This window comes from Lissotriton vulgaris, chromosome 5 (genome assembly GCF_964263255.1).
Source record: "Lissotriton vulgaris chromosome 5, aLisVul1.2, whole genome shotgun sequence".
Classification (NCBI taxonomy): Eukaryota; Metazoa; Chordata; class Amphibia; order Caudata; family Salamandridae; genus Lissotriton; species Lissotriton vulgaris.
In genome coordinates, this window is record NC_141693.1 from 1,480,759,766 (window position 1) to 1,480,781,342 (window position 21,577).

Sequence of the window (21,577 nt, forward strand, 5' to 3'; positions counted from 1 at the left end):
ACTCCAGAGATCTTTTGGCTACAAGATGCTCCAGCCTAAATCCTCTATTCCCGCCAAGTACAGTGACTATCCTGCATCTTCTGCACCATGGTCCTCTCTTCTTGGTGAGCTGCTCAAGTTCCTCTTGCAACTCCTGCGCCTTCGGCTTGTGGGTCATCTTGAGGGTCTTCTCCTGCTCCAGTGGGCTCCCCTGCTTGCTCGGGCCTGTTCTGACTTTCCTGCTTGTGGTGAGTCCCTTGGATCTTGCTGGTCCTAACGTTGCTCCTTCTTCTTTTTCCATGCCTGTTACAGCTGCCAAGACTTGTTGGTGCATCCCTCGCCCACCAACCCCCTGGTTCTCGAGTTCCAACATGGGACAGCTCATGCATGGCTTCATCACCGTCACCTGATCCTCACAGCTGCAGCGACAGGGTCATTGTCAACTCACTTGAACAGTCCGTCATCGGTAGGCATTGTTCTTCCGTGCCTCCTTGTCACCTCCGAGTGGCATCGACACTGTTCCCTCTGCTTACAGGTTCTTCACTTTCAGAATCCAACGTTGGATTCCACCAGACTCATGTACAGTATTCTCCAGCAGCATCTTTCCTGTAGTCCTCCATTGTGGTCTACGGTGTTTCTGACATCACTTCGCGCCTATGCACCAGGCTTTCCTGGTGTAGGTATCCTGGTTCCTGGGGTATCCACGGGTGGGGTGACTCTCCAAGCTTCTGTTTTCCGCAGGTTTTCTTCAGGGTCCACTGAGAAGGGTTCTTCTTCTTAAAAACTGAAACCGTGACTTCCCCGTTGACTTCTATTGGACACGTAGCTGTGTTTCCACTCTGCACACAGCCTCCGTGGGGTTCTTGGGTACTTACCTTGGGGGAGTTTCTGATGTCCCCAGCTCTTCTGAGTTCACATTTCACTTTCTTTATATATGGACTGATGTGCCCATGGTGACCACACTATTTTGTGTTACTTACCTATTGCATTTGAAGTATTGTTGGGTATTTGTGAATATATCTCTGGGTAGGATATATAGCAATGTCTTAGTGAGTGTTGTGTAATAAATAGACATATTTATATATTTATATATATACACTGTATGGTTCTGTTTCATTTAACCTATACTGACTTGAAAAACACCACGAGGGGCCCCCTGAAATTAGGGTAATACCCTGACAGGGAAATAACTTACTGGGAAAAATTACACCCCGGGCATAGCGTTAACTATACATGTAGTAGTGCTCACAACATATCTCTGATTTGTGAATACATAACACGAAACTAAGTGATTTAAAAAAATATGTTTTTTTTATTTCATGATTTATTATTTTTTTATATTATTTTATATGATAATTCTTTTCACATTTTTCTCAAATGTATTTTATATTAGTAAAAACACAAACAAATATGTATGCAACAATTTCATCATTACTGTTTTGATGCCTACTAACTTTCCCTATCTAGTTTTTGAAAGACCCCAATTTTTTGATGTTATATAGCAGTCTGAAAAATTGGTAAACTATTTCATTTGCAGTTGGATATAAAGTCAAAAAGTTGCTGTTGACATAGATGAACAAAACTTTACAAGTTATCCATTTACATATCTTTTGACATTCCAATTATTAGACATAAGACTCTGATACAGTTAAGCCAAAGAGACCGGTTACAGAATGTTGAATTTCACCAAGGCGTTTCGGCAACAGCTTTCCTCAGGGTATTCACACTAAATTTGGCTTAGCTAATTTACAGGTTTACGAAGATATGGAATCTTTTTTGGGGATGGCAATGTATCATTTGCATATATTTTTCAAGTTTAAAAGAAGCATGATTATATTATATATATAATAGTAGTGGATCTTCAATCAAAGTGAAATTTTCAAGCGATGTCCTAGGGATATCTCCTGGAGTTAATCTTTTGTATCACAAATTTGTTTTATTTACTTGTCCTCAGTGCATAAATCTTGGTATTCAAAAATGAAAAAGAGAGAGGATCTTGTGTATCTTCTTTGGATTCTGATACTAGTATTTATACCTCTTAGGATATTTTGGTGATGTCTGCACATCTACATGCAGCTCCTCTTTCTGTACGTTTAATTGGGCCTTTTTTGAGAACAGATGGACTGTTAAATGGACCTACAGGCTAATGGCATGTTTGGAACCCGAGCACTACTACATGTATAGTTAACACTATGCCCAATCATTTAACCTATACTACATGATTAGATCTGGTAAAACAAGCTGCTTAACACTCCTTCAAGACACGCTTGAAGGCTGCTCTCCACAGCTACCACTTAGAGAACTTTCTTTGGTTGTCTTAAACCACTAAAATCACAGTAAGGGTCGTCTGGATTAGTGCCAGATTGTTTCACTTAAATAAGTGTGCGCCATATACTAAGCCAGCCTCAGCCAAAGTCATAGTTTATGCAACATCATCACTTTTTTATGGGTTTAGATCAATTATTATGAAACATCATATAGAATGCTTGCCTGAAGATCCCTCACCTGTAATTGTACTATGGAATATCCCGGTATCAGAATATAGTGGACAGTATATCGAGGGACAAAATATTGAAAGGTAAGTGCATCAGGAGGAAGTATAGACCTACTATTCTTAAATCCACATCTACACTTTGAAGATATAAATATATTCAAGGTGTTTAGATGCAGTCGGGGCTCTTCTGCTAAGTAGGAGGAACATCGTTCCACTGCTCGCGGACCAATGTAAAAAAAAAAATGATAATAACGTTATTTCTGTTCTTATCATTTTTTTGGGTCAGGTTGGGAGGGGCTGGGACTCCAGTGACATCTGGGAGGAGGAACAGTTGCTGCAGTACTGAGCACTTTGCATGTTCCCCACTAGGCTGCATTACATAACCTGGTGGAGAACATGCCCATCCTCCCATTCCCTGTCTGTTCGCCGAGCCACGGCGCTCAGTCCATTCACAAGTCTGTATCACAATGTTGTGATTGGCTTAGGGGAGGAAGCCTGTTTGCTTCCTGGTTCTGGCTAAGAGAGAACGAAGGACAACGTAGGAGTCACTGAGGAGTTGCAGAGAGGAGGTACTTTTTCTATTTTTATTTTGTAATTAAATGACCCGCACCCACCCCTTCACTCCCATTCCCTGCCAGCCACTACTGTTTAGATGTGGAGTTAGGTTTAGAACATCTCTACTTATTTACCTTTCGTAATTTCGGCAGCGATATTCTGGTGAGGATGCCATTGACATTCCCATCTCAGTATTCTGAAGCATACCCTCACTTGTCACAACAATGTGGGGCATGTAAAGCATTTGCCATGGCTGCCAGTATCTAGTACATGCCATCGGCAGTGCCTCTGTTACTCACGGATAGATTATATGAAGACCCGCTTAATCAGGCACAACAATGAATTAAAGTAAATAGCATGTATTCTAGCTCTAACTCATCTCCATGCCAACACACGCCTAGGGAGAGTGCCCTACGTCTCTGTGGTCACTCATGCACGACACAAGAATGCTTCCAACATAGGTGACACTGCAATTCAAGACTCTCCCACCAAGTACTCCCATCATATTACAGTGTCCTACATGACCCCTAATGCACTTCACCCTTTGTCAGGCGTATGAAGTGCTATACAAATGTGATGTACTAAACTAGATAAATTATGGATATTCCCACAATGGTATTGTGTCCTCGCGGTCATGCCAACCTAGAAACATGAAGTTGCAATGCATACCGGAAAGGCATACAACACTTTCTACTGCAGAAGTTGGCCATGCTCCTTACCATCTTCTGCAGAGTATACCACTGCTGCTAGGCTCTCTGGCCCCTCCCCTTTGCGGTTGTAAGCTTTCACTTTCACTTCGAACGGCGTGTAAGGCACAATGCTCTCGTTGTGGTAGACGTAGTGCATTGATTCGGGCCCAGGCACCTTGGCCGTCTGCCAGTCCACCGTACCCTTTTTGCGGAACACCATGATGTAGCCAAAGCCATCTCCGTTCTGGTACTCCCGTGTCATAGGCTGTAAGGACAAACAAAATCATGGGTTAGAAGTGTATTCATTGCCTAAGACTACACAACTGCGCCTTCAGCAGTGTGTCATTATACAGGGAATTCTACTTCGCTGAATGCAGTTCTGTTACACTACAGAGGCATTGGCCTTGAGGATTTTCTCAACGCAATGACGTACCTCTGGGAGATGCCCTTAGCTACTACTGTGAAATCATAGTAGGGGAAACTTTCGTTTCAGTGGCATGAAATTTCCACAGGGCTCACAAGACGCACAACTTTGATAACGAGGCAGTTCATTTGCCACTCATTTGGGAAAATGTGCACTATTTTACATTGCATTTTGAGACATTAGCTTCTTAGCTTAGACCACCCTAGAAACTTAAAGGGAATAGTATTCTGATTTTTACAACACTTAGTCCTATTGACAGTTTAAAAGGGAAATACACTTAATCCCTTAATATGACACATATTGTGGGCATCTGAGCCTTTGAAAATCTGCTATGAATGGGCAGTTAATCAATCAACACCTCTGTCAATGACCACTAAAAGCCTAAACCATGCGGAATCATTGTAGGAGTGCCCCCTGTAGAGCTATGGGCAGAGACTCAAAGAAGTCCTGCGTACATCCATGAGCATCAACTTGTCAGAGTGACTGCATGCACCCGTGCATTACGGTGCATAGGAACTCTAGTGGTGCCTGGGTTATATACCCTCAGATCTCTCCTTTTAGCCATGAGCACTTACACCAGAAGTACATGGATATAGGCTGGGGCACTACCCCACAGGAGTGGCTGGTACAGTTAAGGCAGCGGCTCCATGAGTAGCCAGGCTACAGCAGGTACTCCATGAGGGCCCTGTATAGTTATTGGGAGTGACTCTAGTGGTGCCTTGAACCACTATGGACAATGAATCCCTAGGGTTAGCTAGGGTACAGCAGTGAGATACCAAAGCAGGAATTCCTTGGTACATCTATAGGTAGAAAGTCCCCAGAATGGCCAAGTGCAACAATGAGTAACGAAATCAGGAATCCCTGGTTGCAGCCATAGATATCGATTCTACAGCCATGATCCGTGACTCTATAAGTGTCTTGGTATAGCCATGTGCACTTACTCCTGGAGTGTTCCAGTGCAGCTGTTGGCATTTACGCTATGAGTGTTAGTGTATGGCTATGGGGAATAATTCCAGGGTTTTCAGAGCATAGCTATGGCAGTTAATGTATAGAATGCCTATAACCGATGTGGGCAGCGACGGACAATGGGACCCTCCAAGCCATGGCCAGCTCATCCAGAAGTGCCTGGGCAAAAGTGATGTGACTTATCCTGCTGAGACAAATTATCAGATGCTAGACTTTCTACCTCCCATACCTCCTACTGTGAAAAAGCTGACTGATCCTTTCTTTGCTAGTTAACCTTGCCATGCCCCCTTTGACCGTACACTAGATGCTGTCCCTATATGAACAGAAAAGTCCCCCAACCACCAAAAACTCAAAGTATTAGTAGCAAAATTTCACAAAAACAATTTTAATCAAGTGCAGCAATATATATTATTCTACTTGTTTTTCCACGGTTATCAGAAGAGTGATAAGCACTCTAAATATGTATTTGACATTTACACAAAGAGCTTTAACAATGTGTTTACATTGCACAAAAAGAATGATTACACACAACAATACCACATATAAGAAGATAGTCCTAAATCAATAAATCACATATGAAAATGAATCACACTGAGGTTTCTACACCACCAGGCCATTAGAGAGTCCATGCTGTTCAGCGTAAAGACACATACATGGGTGGATCTTTGCCAAGTGGTCAATCAAAATTTCTCCAAGCTCCTTCATGTATTGCCACCGACATGTTTCGACTTCCTTCATAGTGGGACTTTATCAGTATGAGGTCATCATCAGGGTAATTACGTACTTGATACTGGACACTGAGAGCCTCATTTACAATCTTTTAACGTAGGGCAGTGCTGCAAGCCTTCTTGCTGTTGAGTCCTACGTCAAAAGAAAAGGGGCCAAAATGTACAGTACCACTCCTTTTCCCCTACGATTGTGCACAAATGGCACCATGGTGCAAGGGTGTCTGCGTTTTAGGGTTGACAGCTTTTGTGGAGAAAGTGACATATTCCTGCACAAAAACAATCAATGGAGGCAGGGTGGCTTTACGTGGCCTTGTAGATAAGGCCTTGCAGTGTGCGCCACCGGAACGTCACTCAAAGTTACGCTCTGGCGACGCAGGGGCCTTGTAAATGAGGCGCTGAGTGATAAAGAACATAAAAAGACTTATAAGTAAATATATTGTCAATATTATTGAGAAAGACATTATGAAACGTGACATTTGAGTATGTACCCACAAGATGTATAGGAGGTGCATACTTATAGAAAGAAACATTGCCAAGTGAAAAGCTTGCAAAAAAAGGGACTCAAAACCAATAAACCAACACCGGTGAAGAGATTTGGCAAATCACATCCTTAATGAGGATTGCATGTTTTTTTTGTTGAACACAGCTAGCGTGCTGTAAATATGGGCACTGTGAAAACTTACATGTGATTCGGTTTTATATATGTGATTTATCAATTTATGAGAATCTTCTTATACGTGCTATTGTTGTTTGCAGTCATTTGTTTTGTGCAGTGTGAATACATTGTTACATCTCTTTGTTTAAATGTCAAATACGTATCTAGAGTGCTTATAACTCTACTGATAACTGTAAAAAAACACGTAAAATTATGTCAATTAAGGCACTTGATAAATTGTTCTTGAGCTATTTTGCAACTAATACTTTGAATTTATGGCGGCTGATTGCCTTTTCTGTTCACATTTTCATATATTGATTCCTCCCCCTTAAGCCTTATAGGATCAAATCCCGTCTTGTATACATACTAGATGCGGTCCCTGGCAATGCTAAGGACATTGGCACCACAAGATGTCCACGGCATCATAGCACAGCCCTACTTGACTTGCTTTCCATAGCAACAGCAGCTGCTTCCATGGCAACACCAGCTGCTTCCATGGCAACACAAGCTGCGTCCATGGCAGCACCAGCTGCTTCCACGTAAAAGATACATTACCAGTTAACTTGAAGACCACAACGACCATGATCACCATAAAAAAGACATTCATCACCAGCCCCCACTTATCCCCAGGTGACCCCTTCACTTACTGCCCAGGTGATAATCAGTTCGTGGGGCGCTCCTCCTCCTCCATTCAATCCAGAAGGTGCAACCGTGGGGGCTGGCAAATTAAAAAAGAGAACACTCATCAGAAAAGTATGAAGAGATCAAAAGTTCCACTCTCTACTAGGTCGAGTCCTGCCAGCCTTTCAGATGTTCTCGTCTATGCTGTGACAGTATGTCGTTTCTGATAGAGCGTGCATCTCCCCATAGAAACGGTGTCTTTGTGCAAGGTTACCGGACAGTTGGGTTACCTGAAAAACATACTGTGGTATTGCCAGTGCCATCTTGTAAATTACCATTGTTATTTTATGCACAGAACCTCCAAGAGGGTAGTTGAGGCTCGCTTTTAGGTCAGTAATATTTTGAGGGAGGTGTGGTAATACAACTTGCATGTCAGAGGGTCTAAGTTTCAGCAATGATGCAGTCCTAGCAATCCTTGCGGAGATGTCGTTACATGGCTGTGATATTTTTGCATCTGGGTCTGAGTGCTGCGGGACAGTTTTGAGTTTGATGATGGTGAATCAGTAAGAATCTGAACACTGTTTTTCCTCCTCTAGTTTATATTGAAGCCATCAACATTCCGGGCTCTATACTTCTCTGTTCAATTCATGGGTAAGTTGTTTAATGGTTGCCTCTGTGATGGGTCCTGTTTTTTAAGAATGTTGCATTGTTCTTATTCTTTAAGGACCTTACCTATGCAAAGTGGAGGACTCTGGTGTTGGCTTTCGGATGTAGGCCTAAGCCTCTGCTTGGTAATAGGAAGTGGACCGGGCGCTATCAGTCCAGGATTGGTGCTGGGCCTCCACTTCCAGTCTATGTGAACACTAGGTTGAGCGTGCAGTTGTATGAATGACATCCTCTGCATGCTGGCAGTGTGTCAAGTCTGTGTATTAGGTGATAAACTCTTCAGCTTGCACGTGACTGTATGCTCTATCAAGACATTGAAAGTCCTGTAGTGGCCGTCACTTGTGTAGTCCGGCTGTTGCTCTGCCTGTGTGTCAGCATTGTTCTAAAGCATGGGTACTCACAAACATTTGCCCAGGGGCCACAAAGTACGGTCTGTGGTGTGAAGTACTAGTTAGGCTGATAGTGTCCTGTGTGGTAGTGTCACTCTCTAATATTGGGCTCTTAGATGCTATAGCTATTTAGGTGTATGGTGCCCAGATAGGGGGTGATCACCCAACAACCCACAATTCAGATTCGAAGATCTGTACAAATTAATGACAAATCCCAGCACACAATCAATCAATATTTAAAAAATAGTCAAATGATTTGCGGCAAGATAAACAATTTAAGACATGTATATTGTAGATAATCTTCTTGAAGCTCCAGCCAACACATGTTTCGTCGATTGGGAGTAGAACCCGCGACTTCCTCAGGGCTTTATATGTTCTGGAAGAGATGTTGTGCCTTCATGGCGGTTATAACTTCATCCCGGCCTTATTATGGCTGGGAAAGTATACAAGGTCACCACTTCTGTCTTGTAAGATGTCCAGACACTCAAGGATAAGTGTTGTGTCCGAAGTGGAGTTTATAGTTGGCGGGTCTGTGTTTAGTCAGACCGCAGGCACTGTTCGTTGCTGGGACATTGTAGCGTCCGACTGCGGTGCCTCGGTATGGCCGTAATGAGGGAACCTGTGGTGTGACCGGGGGCCGTACTGATGCCAGAGGGGGGTGGTAAGAAATCTGGGTGGGTCAAGGATTGTGTAAGGAGGTCTAAAACAGTTAAATAAACAGGCAAACATTTATTTGCAGGTTAATAAATGCTTGTCCATTTATTTAACATTATTCTCTTAATATTGGTGCTCAGCAACTAAACAGCAGCTGGTGCTACTGTTCACTAGGTCGGCCGCATTTAAAGGTCAAGAGGGCCGCAATTTGAGTATCACTGTTCTAAAGGAACTACCTTTACCAGTGATATTTGAACCTGGGGGGAAGGAGAAGGGCCGAAAGGATGTCCAGGGGGCGCGAGCCTCTGGCAAGAAGGAGAATAATGGCAATGTACATATTGATTTCAAGTAAATATTTAAAGTTTTGTCTTTATGAGGGGCTGCCATGGCTGTTCCTGTCAATACCTTGTGAAGTTTGCTGCACTGTTTTCTTTTTTCTATTCTAAAAGAAAATCCAGAAGCAGGATTTTTATGGGCAAAATACAGAAGAAAATGCTCTCCTCTCCATAGGTGTCTTCTTCAATGCCGAGGGGAGCGTTTACAGGTTTTCACCTCCAGGGTTTCGCTGGCAGTGACCAGCAGAGAAATCTGACCTCGAATTCCACGCAATTTAAAACAGGTGGGTGGAATTACAGGCCAGCCTTCGATGGCCCTCGTTTTGCAGGGCCGTTGGAGGGGTTTAATCACTGCAGAGATGGAGAAGTCTCAGCCCACATTTAAATCATGCGAGCAGACCATATTCTTCCTGGTAAGAATACACCATTGGATGACCCCTACAAAGTTATTTTCTACTCAAAGTGGGACGAACCATAAATAATCGAAAGGCCCCTGAAACAGACCCTATTATGTAAACTGAAATAATGTCTCGGTTTTATGTATTACATTCTGTTTTGAACTGCATGATTGTAAATACTGCCCAGGCTGGGTCTCAAGGCACTGGCTGTGCCATACCAGACACTAATCTACATTTTTCGCTCTGAAAGCTGGTTGTAAATAGAACACTGTACTAGCTGGGCTTTAACTCACTCTATATCCAGAGTGGAAAACCACAGAACTGCTGTCAACTATGAGATTGAATGTGTGTGTGTCTGTGTGCTGCTGGGGTGGCCCAATTATAGTCCCACCTTTGTTTTGCTTCCGACAGCCCTCCAATTTCTCCCTTTTGTCTCTAAGTCCCCAGTCTCCTCAAGAAGATCATAAATAAAGGAAATAGAAGACAGACTTCAGAACCAGTGCTTGCTTTAGTCTGCTGTGTTATACCCCGGCTTGATGGTGACCGATAAAGCTATGACCTCCGATCATTTATCCTTAGCTAATATACCAATAAGGCTGCACTATCGGGCAGAGGGTGAGTTTCTGGGGAGAGTATTGTTCATCTGAAATACCATTCTCACAGTTTCCAGCCTTTCTGTTAGAAAGTTGATTGTCTACGGTGTGTCAGACCAAGCTCCCCTCGGGTTGTACGCCCTGCCCTGTGTGTTGTTTTATTTCTAGTAACGGCTTCTTAGTGAAACATAGATGCTGGAGTGCTTTGGCCTATTCATAGCCAGCGCTGCAAGTGGATGAACAGTCAGAGTCAGATGACATAAAGAGGCTCCCAGTCCGCTTCCTGCTAGCCACCCCGTCCCTCCTGGCCTCTCCAGTGTGAAAGGATTGGTCTCCACTACGGGGGTGGCTGCAGAGTCTCACTACAGTCCCCCGTGAGGAGGACCCTAGACGTGCAGGGCAGCGCCAGCATGCGTTGCGCAAGCCTGAGGATTAAGTCCAGGAAAACGCGTGGTAGTGTCTGCATTGGTAAATGACTGCAACGCGGATGTAGTGTTGGCTCCACAGTGAACACTGATGTAGAGCTCGTCTGACCTGTGATGTCCAAGCATGGTGTTCTATCTGTGCTGATGGAGGTGGCCCGCCTCCACTCTTGCATTTCCTGCTGTTTCAGGGGCAGTAAGCTGTCCAATAAAGTGACTTATTTGCAGGTGGGCGGGCTTTCTCTGATAAATAAAATGTAGATGTGTGTATTGTCAGCGAGCCCGAGATGCCACTCTTTCATCCCTTATCTCATTGGTAATCACATGGTCTCGCGCTTTCCTCAGGTCTCACCTGCTTCTTGGGTGCGGATTTTTGGGGAGGGAGCGCTGGGCTCCCCTACCCCTAGGATGTTGCTGGCCAGCACTCGGAACTCATAGTCCATCCATGGAATGAGGTTCACCACGTCCGCCGTCTCAGCATTGCCCTCAATGGTTCCAGGATCTGAACAAATAGAAAGGTTAAGGTCAACACAGTGCGACAGCTTCACTGGGGGTTAGAGCCACAGCAGCCTATTAAAGAACCCATGAAGGCAATGAGACAACAGTGTACAAAAGCACTGGCAAAATCACGAGATCTGACCTTTGTTAGCATGCAGATTATTTTATTTTTTGCAATGTCATGCAATGTGCAAAAAACGTCTTTTTTCCTTCTTTTTTAAAATATACAAATAATGGTGTGACCTAGCAGCCCAGATATGTCAGCTCTGGAACCAGTGGCGGCTGTGCCTGTATTAGTGCTAGGCTCCTGGGCCGATCAAACCAGTATGCGCACCCTCCTTATGGAGAAAATGGCCTTCCTATAGATGCCTGTGTGGCCGGCGTCCCAACCAATCACAACCTGTCATTGCAGCGTTGTGATTGGCTTAGGGGAGGGGAGGGAGGCTGCTTGCTTCCTGTTCCTGAGGAGGCAGGAAAGCAGGAGCAGACTGAGCAGTGAAGACGCGGGACCCGGGAAAGGTACGTTTTCTTTTTTTATTATTTAAACCCCTCTCCCCACGTGACCCCCCTTCCCTCATGACCACTTGCCCATCCCCCAACCCTGCGCGACCCCGCACCCGCCTCCTTACCCGTGAGCCATGCCGGCCGCCACTACACACTGGTGCAGTGCGCGCTAGAACTGCACAGTGGTGCAGTGAGAGCCAGCCAGTACACCATTTGGTGTTTGCCTTTGGAATACCGGGATCCTGGCAGCGCTTCCCTGAGCTCTTGACTGTACTGTGCTGGGAATCATGCAGTGCTCCACCTGGAGCTGGTAGGTACTACACTGCGATCCGTCAAGTGCTCCACTGAGAGCTGGGCAGTGTTACATTGGGAGCTATGTATGCTAAGGCCAGGCAGTGCTACCCTGGCAGCTGGACAGTGCTATGTTGGCACGTGGTGGGACACTGGAAGCGGGATACGGCTTCAGGAGGGAGCACGTTATGGTGGGTGCCACGCAGGAGGCCTTGCAGTGCTCCATGCTGCACCTGGGGCTGGACAGTGCTACAACGGAAGCCCTGCAGTGAAATCTTACCAGTGCGCGCTGCTTTCCAGTGGTTGGACAGAAGGCTGCGGTACTGGACGCTGTACTTGGCAATGGGGCTGTGGTTGTCAAAGCCGTGGCTCCAGCTCAGCTTGATGCTGGTCTCCCCGATGTCTCTGACCACCACACCTCCTGGGGGGCCGGGAGGACCTGCAGGTCGAAAGAAAAGGGGTTTAGGTTTGAACCATGCTAGTATTATTGCACTCACACAATGAGGTAAAACATGAACTGAAAGATAACATACATAACAAGCATTGGCAAAGCCAATAGGTCTTGCTTACACAAGGGCTATTGACTTTGCCAATGTATTTTAGCCATATTATACACCAGCAAGGCTGCTGTTCAGCATGGATAAAAGTTAGTGGCGCTGAGGAGAGTGGTGGGGATTGTCGTAGAGTGGAATGACAAAGAGTGGAGTAGAGTGTTGCGAAGTGGAGTGGCAGAGAGTGTCATATATTGGAGTGGCACAGTATGGAGTTGCCTAGAGTGGCATACACTGGAGTGGCATAGAGTAGAGTGCATTGATGTAGAGTGTTGCAGAGTATAGGGACATAGAGTGCAGTAGCACTGAATTCAATGGCATACAATGTAGTGTTGTAGAATGCAGTGGCATAGATTAGAGTGGTGCATAGTAGAGTGCCATGGTGAAGAATAGAGTCAAGTGGCATAGAGTGCAGTAACGTTGAATGCAGCGTAGAGTCAAGTGGCATAGAGTGAAGTGGGATAGAGTGGTGTAGAGTAAACTAGCATAGAGTGGTGCAGAGAAGAGTATAGTGCTGTAGAGTGTAGTGGCATAGAGTGAAGTGGAATAGCGTAGAGTGGAGTAGTTCAGAGTAGAGTGGCATAGAGTTCAGTGGCAGAGAGCGCAGTGTTGCTAAGTAGATTGCCAGAGTGCAGTGGTGTAGAATGGAGTAGAGTGGCAAAGAGAGCAGTGGCTTGGAGTACAGTGATGCAGAATAGAGTGCATTGGCATAGAGTGCAGTGGTTAAGAGTAGAGTGGCGTAGAGTGCAGTGACATAGAGTGGAGTTGCGCAGAGTGGAGCTGAGTCGCGTAGAGTGCAATGGCATAGAGTAGATTGTTTCAGAGTAGAGTGAAGTGGTGTAGAGGGAAGTGGTGCAGGGTAGAGTGCAGATGCATAGAATGGCACAGAGTGTAATGACGTAGAGTAAAGTGGTGTAGAGTAGATTAGAATGGCATAGAGTGGATTGGCGTAGAGTGCAGGCGCATGGAGTTGAGTGTCAGATTAAAATGCATTCGTAGAGTGGATTCGCAAAGAATGCAGTGGCATAGAGTGCAGAATTACAGAGGGGAATAAAGTACACTGGCATAGAGTGGAGTTGTGCAGAGTAGATTGGTGTGACCTAGACTGGAGTGGTGTAGAGTGCAGTGGTGAAGAGTGCAGTGGGGTAGAGTAGAGTGGCGAAGAGTGCATTGACATAAAGTAGAGTGGTACGGGCTAGAGTAGAGAGGCGTAGAGTGCAGTGGCATAGAGTGGAAGTGTGCAGAGTCCAGTGGTATGGAGTGGTGTAAAGTGGAGTGGAACAGAGTTCAGTGCAGTGGGGTAGGGTAGGGTGGTGAAGATAAGAGTGGGCTGCCGTAGAGTGGAGTATGCATGGTATGATAGCGCACTGCCATTAAAGACAACATATTTTCAATTGAAATGACCATTACATTTGCACAGACACACGATTTTACTAATAAAACTATACAGTGCACAGACTAAAATGTGTGGAAATTGAATCACCTAGTGTAATGATTTGTTTTGATCACATTAAAGTATTTGTTTCCAACATACTTCAGAATTAACAAACAATGTGCTTCATCTGTGTTCCTAATTCTGATATATTCTGAAATACTTGCACAGTTCATTTAAATGTTGTCGTGTGGTAGAAAAAAACTCTTTCGTTCCACCAGTATCCAGCAACATTGTCACATAAATCCTCTCACTTTAAAGTCAGAGTAAGAAAAGTAAACAAGTGCCCTCGGAAAAGAGTGCCTGATATTTGACCTCTATCTTTGAATGCACAGCTCGTGTGACGCGATATGAACATGCTTTACAGGCTTGCTTACAGAAAGGGAGCGCTTGGAAAGATACTGTAATTAAGAGCAAGTGATCGTAGGACCTCAAGCTGGACAGCCTAAATCAAATAAAGCCAGCAAATGGAAAGAAAGAAAATGTGAATTACAAACCACAAAGCTAATGGCAAGCAAGGGACAAAATGCATTCCTAGGTCAACTGTCTTTCGAATAGTTTACCAGTGTCAAAACTTTGTATCTGGTAACTAAAAAAGGAAAACTTTTGCAGTGAGTTTTATATAACTGCAGCAGCAGGATCCTTGTTCTTGGATACAACAAATTTCACCTAGATTTAGTTTATGATACCAGCTCATACCAAGCACCAAGGTTAGTACTCAAGAGCTCCTTAATGACAAAAACTCATGACTGTGGCAATTCTTTGGTATAAATGTCTGGTGTGGCGCAATAATGCATGGTACAGAAGCAGTGAGGAAGCAGAAAGGGTTATGGGTATTGATCGTTGCGGGTTACCTCTCACAAGCAGGGTGGCGGACTCCGAGGCGCTGTCCACAACTGTCTGTGCTGTGCAGGTATATTTCCCAGCATGCTTCAGTTGGGCGCCAACCACGGTCAGATCCCCAATGGCTTCATTCTGTGATCATGGAACAAAATGGAAAGATAAGGAAAGACTTTGCGTTGATGTGGGCACCGACAAGGTCTCAAACTATGATTCTAGCTTTGAAGCAGAATGTCAGACTGACACTCAGTGTGAAAGCACAAAAATGCTTTCTTATGATTCTCAGGAACTCCCAGCAGACCTTCGTGGCATCATCAGGTAGCGCCCGATACCTTCCCCAGGTGATCTGAGGTCACAAAGAGCTCAGATGAGCAACCACAGAGAGCAGTTTTTCGGTTCCCTGTCCCCGTACCTTGGAAGTTCAGTGCCTCTCTTGCCTCACTCCAAGGCTTTCTATGCAGGCCACTCTTAAAGCCCCCACCCTCCATTAATCCTCAGGCCTTTGACTATATGGGAGCTAAGGCAGCCTCTGGGATCCCTAAACACATTCTGCAGGCTTTACATCATTTTAAGTTACACCACCATGCATACCGTGGGGGTACAGTGTCTCTCTGTGCCCTATACGTTGATGGTGCAGTGGGTGGCACATGCAGGTATCCGCAGAGTAGAATGGACCCCCAGGTACTCACTGATGTGGTTGTCAGGTTGTGCCCAGATATCTTCACCAGTTCATCAAGGAGAACTTGTAGGGCCCAGTTGAAGGACTGGATGTTTGGAGATTTTTATCTCTATTCCATGACCCCCATACCTTGAAAATGCAGTGTCCGTGCCCCACACCTTTGGAATGCAGTGGAAGGCACATATAAATACCATAATGGTCCCATGGATTCCCCAGTACTCACAGTTGTGGTCATTAGATAGTGTCCCGATGCCTTCTCCAGGTCGATAGGAAGGCCTTGTAGGGCCCAGGTGAAGGATAGGTCCATGGTGGGGTCATGCGATGCGTGGCACTGAAGCGTGACATTGTCGCCCATATTGATGTCGGCATTGGTAGGTGCCAGGGTGATTTTTGTGGCATCTGAAAGAGCGAAGAGTACATATTAGATTTTGGTGGGAGAGTGTCAGAGCAGGTAAAGTAACTGAGTTAGAAAGTAAAGAGCAGAGTTTGTGGAGGCAGACCTGAGAGACAGGTTTTTGAAGGGTGTGTAGAGTAACTTGTCAGCACATTTACTAAACATTCACACAACGCAGGGCAGCAAACGAAGTTGCTGCATTGCACGAAAGGGGAAGGGCAGAAATGCTCCTTATTTACAAAGATATAGAGAATTTCTGCTCTCTCCTGGTGCTGGCACACTGTGTGCAACCTAGCGCCAAATAAGGCACCCTTGCACCATAGTGCTTAGGTGCCTGCGTTACAAGCAGAATTGTTTTTGTGCATGAAGACATACCTTCCTACACTAAAAACAATCCTTAGAGGCATTTTTCTCTTTCTATGTATGCTGCAGAATTCAGCACACGTGGAAAGAAGAAATACTGAGGAGAGATAAAGATATTTTTCCCTGTTACACCTCACTTGGGACGGCATAGCATTTTGATCCATTCCCAGCTTTACAAGTATTTGTTCACCTGGGAATGGGCCAAGTTCCATAGTTGGAAGCATGGGAACGCCCATGCTCCACCCTTGGAACATCTCCCATGTTGAAATGTAACGTAACACAGCGCAAGCAGCTGCTTTGCATTACATTTCTTTACACAGCCACGCAAATCAGGCCTTGTGTGGTTTTGTAAATATTACTGAAGTCTTTGCGCTGTCCTTGCATCGCTTTGCGTGACTCAGGGACAACAAAAAGGCTTCATAAATATGGGCCTGGGGGATTCAAGGCTACCTTAGTAGGTTTCATGTGTAGAGTTCCTGAGAGCGTCTTTGTGTGCAGTGCTGAAGCATTACCCGGCCCCCCATTCTCCTTGAAGTGCCTAGAGGCAGTAAAAGAGAGCATGAGGATTCATTTCAGAGTGTGCAGTAGGGGCAGGGCATGGATGCTCCAACACTTGTGGGTGCCCGTCCGACTATGGGTAGCGCTTGTCCAAGTTCCGCTGCTAGAAGATGCCAAGTACTGGATAGGATAAGAGGCGTCACCTACCAGGCTCTCTGAAATGAGTGCCTGCCAACATTTTACCTCCTGGATTCCACTCTTACATGCTTGACTGCTGTGTCTCTCAGATAGAGACCGTCTGCCCCTAGCCAGTGCTCTTCTTGTCTAGAGTGTGGCCTATGTTTGAAGATGGCCCTAGCCATGGACAGCCTGGGGGCTAAGATGGCAGCAGAAAGCAGCGCTGTGGTGACGTCATCAGGGCCAGCCCTTCCTTCAAGTACACAGTATCCATAATGGATGTTTTAGGTATTTTCACAATACCCAGTCCCCTTATCATGACTGTTGATACATACTCTATGGTCCTGCACAAGTTTATAGAAGGAATTTCCCAGGTCCTCTCCCTTTACTCATTGTAACTCACTTAGCGAGGTGAGCCTCCGGCTTCTCCATTTGTCCAACTGAGGTAATGCCTGGGATCTCACCATGACCTTCACCAGGACTCCTGTCTCTAGCTCTCCCTCCCTTCACAGGGTTACCAGATGACTCCATTCCACCAATGCTCATCTTTGTTCCACTGGAAGCAACTTTCCAGGCCCAGTCCATACAGGATCTGCCATTGCTTGCGGTTACTGTGTACATGTAGAGCAAATTGCATTCAATGATGATGATATAATTACAAATCTGACTTTTAAGGGAGTGAAGCTGATTACCAATAACTGAACTGGCTGCCTAGTGCCTAGAAACATATACTGAGGCACAAAACAAAGATTACATATTACAACATCATCACCAGAGGCCTGCTCAACAAGTGACCGCAGTAAAAAACACACATAGGACAGCTACATAGGATTAGAAAACGAAGGACTATGTTGATATTTTTGTATGACCATAACATGTCATGCTCCTCTTTATTTGGGATTTCTCAGAGGAATGTTTTTGTTTAGGCCACCACACTTTTAGGAACACAGTTTATTAAAAAGTTCTTTCACTAAAACAGCACTTTTGTGATTTAGTAGTCTATGCACCACCTTCTTTAGATTGCCAAACTTCACAGATTTTCCATCATGCCTCGTCACCCAAACAAGCAAAGTTGTTATTTCAGCCATTTGAACACGTGGTCCGCTGACACCACTATCGGGCACAGTAGGTCCTTGAATAAGTGTCACTTCTGATTAGTAATAGAGTACATGTTCTAGAGCACACCACAGGCCAACCCTTGATCAAATCTTCTTCAATTAATGTATTGTCTCCATCCTCAGGGCATCTAAACTGCTCTGTACACTGGACACGTAACACAATTTTTGGCTACAGCAGAAACAAGCTTTGGCAAAGCAAATATTGGCTGTCAGAATTTTGATTTTGACATTCTTTGTTTAGTCATATTTTTGCTACACTTTATTGTTGGGGAAACTTCCAGACCCAATCTAAGCAAAATTGCCTTATAGTAAGAAATGATTGTTGGTCCCAAACAGCACAGATTGCCATAGCAGTCCATCGCATTTAACTGAACTAATTTGTATGTGCATGTGATGCCTGTGAAATAGCAGATAGCCTCCACTCAGTGAAATTAGACAATAGATGAATTGGGTTGACCCCTCACTGTATGCTGTACTGATTGGGAGAAAAAGGTGAATAACACATCAGGCCAACGGATGAAAAGGGCTGACTGAAAGCTCCTAAAAGTACATACAAATACTTATCATTTTGGTAAAATCAAAGGTTTTGGATAATGCAAGACCTAAAGAAGATGGAAATGCTCATCTATAATATTAGAGAAGTTTATTAAATCCATTAATGGCGAGTCCTTTCTACGCTTCAATGTTCACACCGCAAAGTACTTCAGCAGTATGAACAACCACCTGAGCTGCACTTGGCCATTAAAGCACCCAAAAACCTGAAGGTGCACAAAAGTCTTGAAAAAAAGTGTAATCCAAGGCACTTAAATGAACTGCAAGCTATAAAAAGCCAAGGCGCGACTTGGAACGCGCTTGGATGTGATCCAGACTTCAGAAAGATAAATTGCCATGCCGTACGCGACTTGGAGGTTAGAAAGAATTAATTAAAGGCACGAAAAAGCCTTACTATGCAGAAGTGATCTCTGAAGCAAGCCACAGCACTGCTGAATTATTCACAATTCTAAAAAAAGGTACCCAGTGGCAGCAGCCAAGGCGGTAATATCCAGCCTTAGAATGATTTTGAGCTCCTCGCACAGGCAGTGTCATCATAAGCAGTTTGGGGGCCCCCGGGCAAGAAATATTCTATTGGTCCCTGTTCGCAACAACTTTGAATTTTATTACCCATTTTTTCCTAATTCAAGCCCAAAGTTACCTCACAATATTGAATTATGCATTAAAGGTTAAGATACAAAAATACACAAAAGTGCGCTAGAGAGAAAGTTCACTTTTTCATGGGGCCCCCGCACAATTGCCCACCTTGCACATGTTATGTTATGTTATGTTATATTTTATTTCTATAGCGCACGGCTACTCCAACGGAGTGTCCCGGCGCTTTATTTTGGCAGCTCATAAGAAGAAAACATAACAGAAGAAAACTTTCAGAAGAGCAGAATAACATAACTAAAGGGTAAAAAGCCAAGTTTTTAAGCCTTTCCTAAAAGACAGCAGATTGGAGGTCCTGCGTAGGGCCAGTGGCAGAGTGTTCCAAAGCTGGGGCGCCCTAACACTAAAGGAGCGCCCTCCAAAACGGGCCTTCCTAACTCGAGGGACCACCGCCAGAGACAAGGAATCGGAACGCAGAGCTCTGGTTGGACGATAGAAAGCAAGCCTGCGTTGGAGATATTTGGCTCCCAGGCCGAAGAGCGCTTTATGGGCCAGCGTCAGCGCCTTAAAAACTATCCGCTGCCGGATAGGCAGCCAATGGAGTGACTGTAAAAGGCCGGACACTCTAGCTCGCCTGCGGAGGCCAAAAATGGCACGTGCCGCAAAGTTCTGCACAACATGAAGTCGCTGCACAAGATAATCTGGGAGACCCAGATAAAGAACATTGGCATAATCCAATCTGGAGCCAATCAAAGCTTGCACCGTAATCTTCCTATGCTCTTCAGTGAGCAGAGGAAGGAACTTCCGCAGCATCCTCAGAATGCCAAAACAAACGCCCATGAGGCCAAGGATCTGGGATCTCATCGCCAGACTGTTGTCAATCTTAACTCCCAGGTTTTTTGCCACCTGGGATGCCTGAGCTGGAGGAAACATATCATTTGGCCACCATGCCTGCCAATCCGGATCTGATGTGCAGCCAAAGAACAGCACCTCCGACTTGTCAGAGTTACATTTGAGGCTGTTCTGCTGAAACCAGTTAAAGACCGCCCGAGACAATCCCGGATGCTCTCTCCATCAAAGTCCTCACCTTTTCTGCACGTGAAGAGAAGCTGGGTGTCATCGGCGTAGGAAACGATCTGGGCCCCAAAAGACTCCACCAGTGTCGCCAAAGGGGTCATAAAGATGTTAAAAAGAGTCGGGCTCAACACAGAACCCTGCGGAACTCCGACTCCCAGTGGCAGCATCTCAGCGGAGCTAGGAGGGACCCAGACCGTTTGTCGACGGCCAGCTAGGAAAGATGTAAACCCGCTGAACACCGTCCCCCTCAGACCGATGTTATAAAGTCTAGCGAGGAGCCCCTCATGGGGGACGGTGTCAAAAGCCGCCGACAGGTCAAGCATGACAAGCATGGCTTTACCTCTAGAGTCCAGAACCTCCTTAATGGCCTCAGACACTTCTAAAAGCGCCGTCTCGGTGCTCAGATTAGGCCGGAAGCCAGATTGAGAGGGGTGAAGCAAATTATTGGTCTCCAGAAAGACAGATAGCACGCTATGTACATGTTTTTCCGTAATTTTTGCCAACGCTGGAAGAAGCGAAATAGGCCTATAATTGGCCATCATCTCAGGGTCTGTGCCCGGCTTTTTGAGGAGGGGGATCACCATTGCCCGCTTCCAGGCCTGCGGGACCAACCCCTCACTCAGAGAACAGTTCAAAAGTGGATTGACCATTGGGTTTACCACCTCAGCCATCCTCGCCAAAAATTTGGCCGGGCAGGGGTCTAACGGCGACCCTGATTTAAGATTTGCCAAAAGTGCCAAAGATGTGGCAGGAGCAATAGGCGGAAAAACAAGCAAGGTCGACTCCGGGGTGGGTGATGGAACTAACCTAACCCCACTACTGGGCTGAACTTCAACTGACCTCCCAGGGAAGGAGTCCTGGATCAATTTGATCTTATCTGTAAAGAACTTTGCCAGGTCACAGGCCCAAGACTCAGAGGGAGCGGTTTGAGAAAGGTTAGATCTCGGAGTTATGAACTTCCTCACCACAGTAAAGATCTCCTTACAGGAATTGGAGGCTGCCTCAATCCTCCTCGATAGATAGTCCTTTTTCTCGCGAAGGACGTCACGGTGATAAGCTTTAATTGCAGTTCTATACGCAAGTCTGGCCATCAGGTCATACTGAGAACGCCAAGCCCTCTCCGCCACCTTACACTGGCGGTGGGAGACGAACAATGCCTCCGTGAACCAGGGAGCAGAAACGCGCTTAGTGATAGCCCGGGACGCCAACTCAGGGGCTAGATCGTTCAGCCTATCAGTCAGCCACCGCTGCAAGGAGTCCACATCCTGTTCAAGGTCACCTGAGAGGGGACACGGATGGTCCAGAGAAGCCTGAGCCAGCATTTCAGGAGTTACACGATGGAGCACTCTAGAAACGGGTCCCCGCGATCTGGGCTCAGTGTTCGACAGTTTCTCCCTGCCCAGTATGCAGAACCTAGCCAACTTGTGGTCGGACCAAAGCACCG

At 45.5% G+C, this 21,577-nt stretch overlaps 1 protein-coding gene across 1 annotated transcript in view; it reads right to left on the reverse strand.

Annotated features, from left to right (window-relative positions):
- CNTN2 (contactin 2) overlaps positions 1–21,577 on the reverse strand; it is a 209,161-nt gene that overhangs the window by 76,739 nt on the left and 110,845 nt on the right. The window contains exons 12-17 of the mRNA XM_086919714.1: positions 15,587–15,762; positions 14,699–14,819; positions 12,142–12,300; positions 10,921–11,070; positions 7,138–7,208; positions 3,748–3,982 (exon numbers count right to left, since the gene is read on the reverse strand). Of these exons, the coding sequence (XP_086775840.1) occupies positions 3,748–3,982; positions 7,138–7,208; positions 10,921–11,070; positions 12,142–12,300; positions 14,699–14,819; positions 15,587–15,762 (912 nt within the window). The remainder of the gene's footprint in view (positions 1–3,747; positions 3,983–7,137; positions 7,209–10,920; positions 11,071–12,141; positions 12,301–14,698; positions 14,820–15,586; positions 15,763–21,577) is intronic.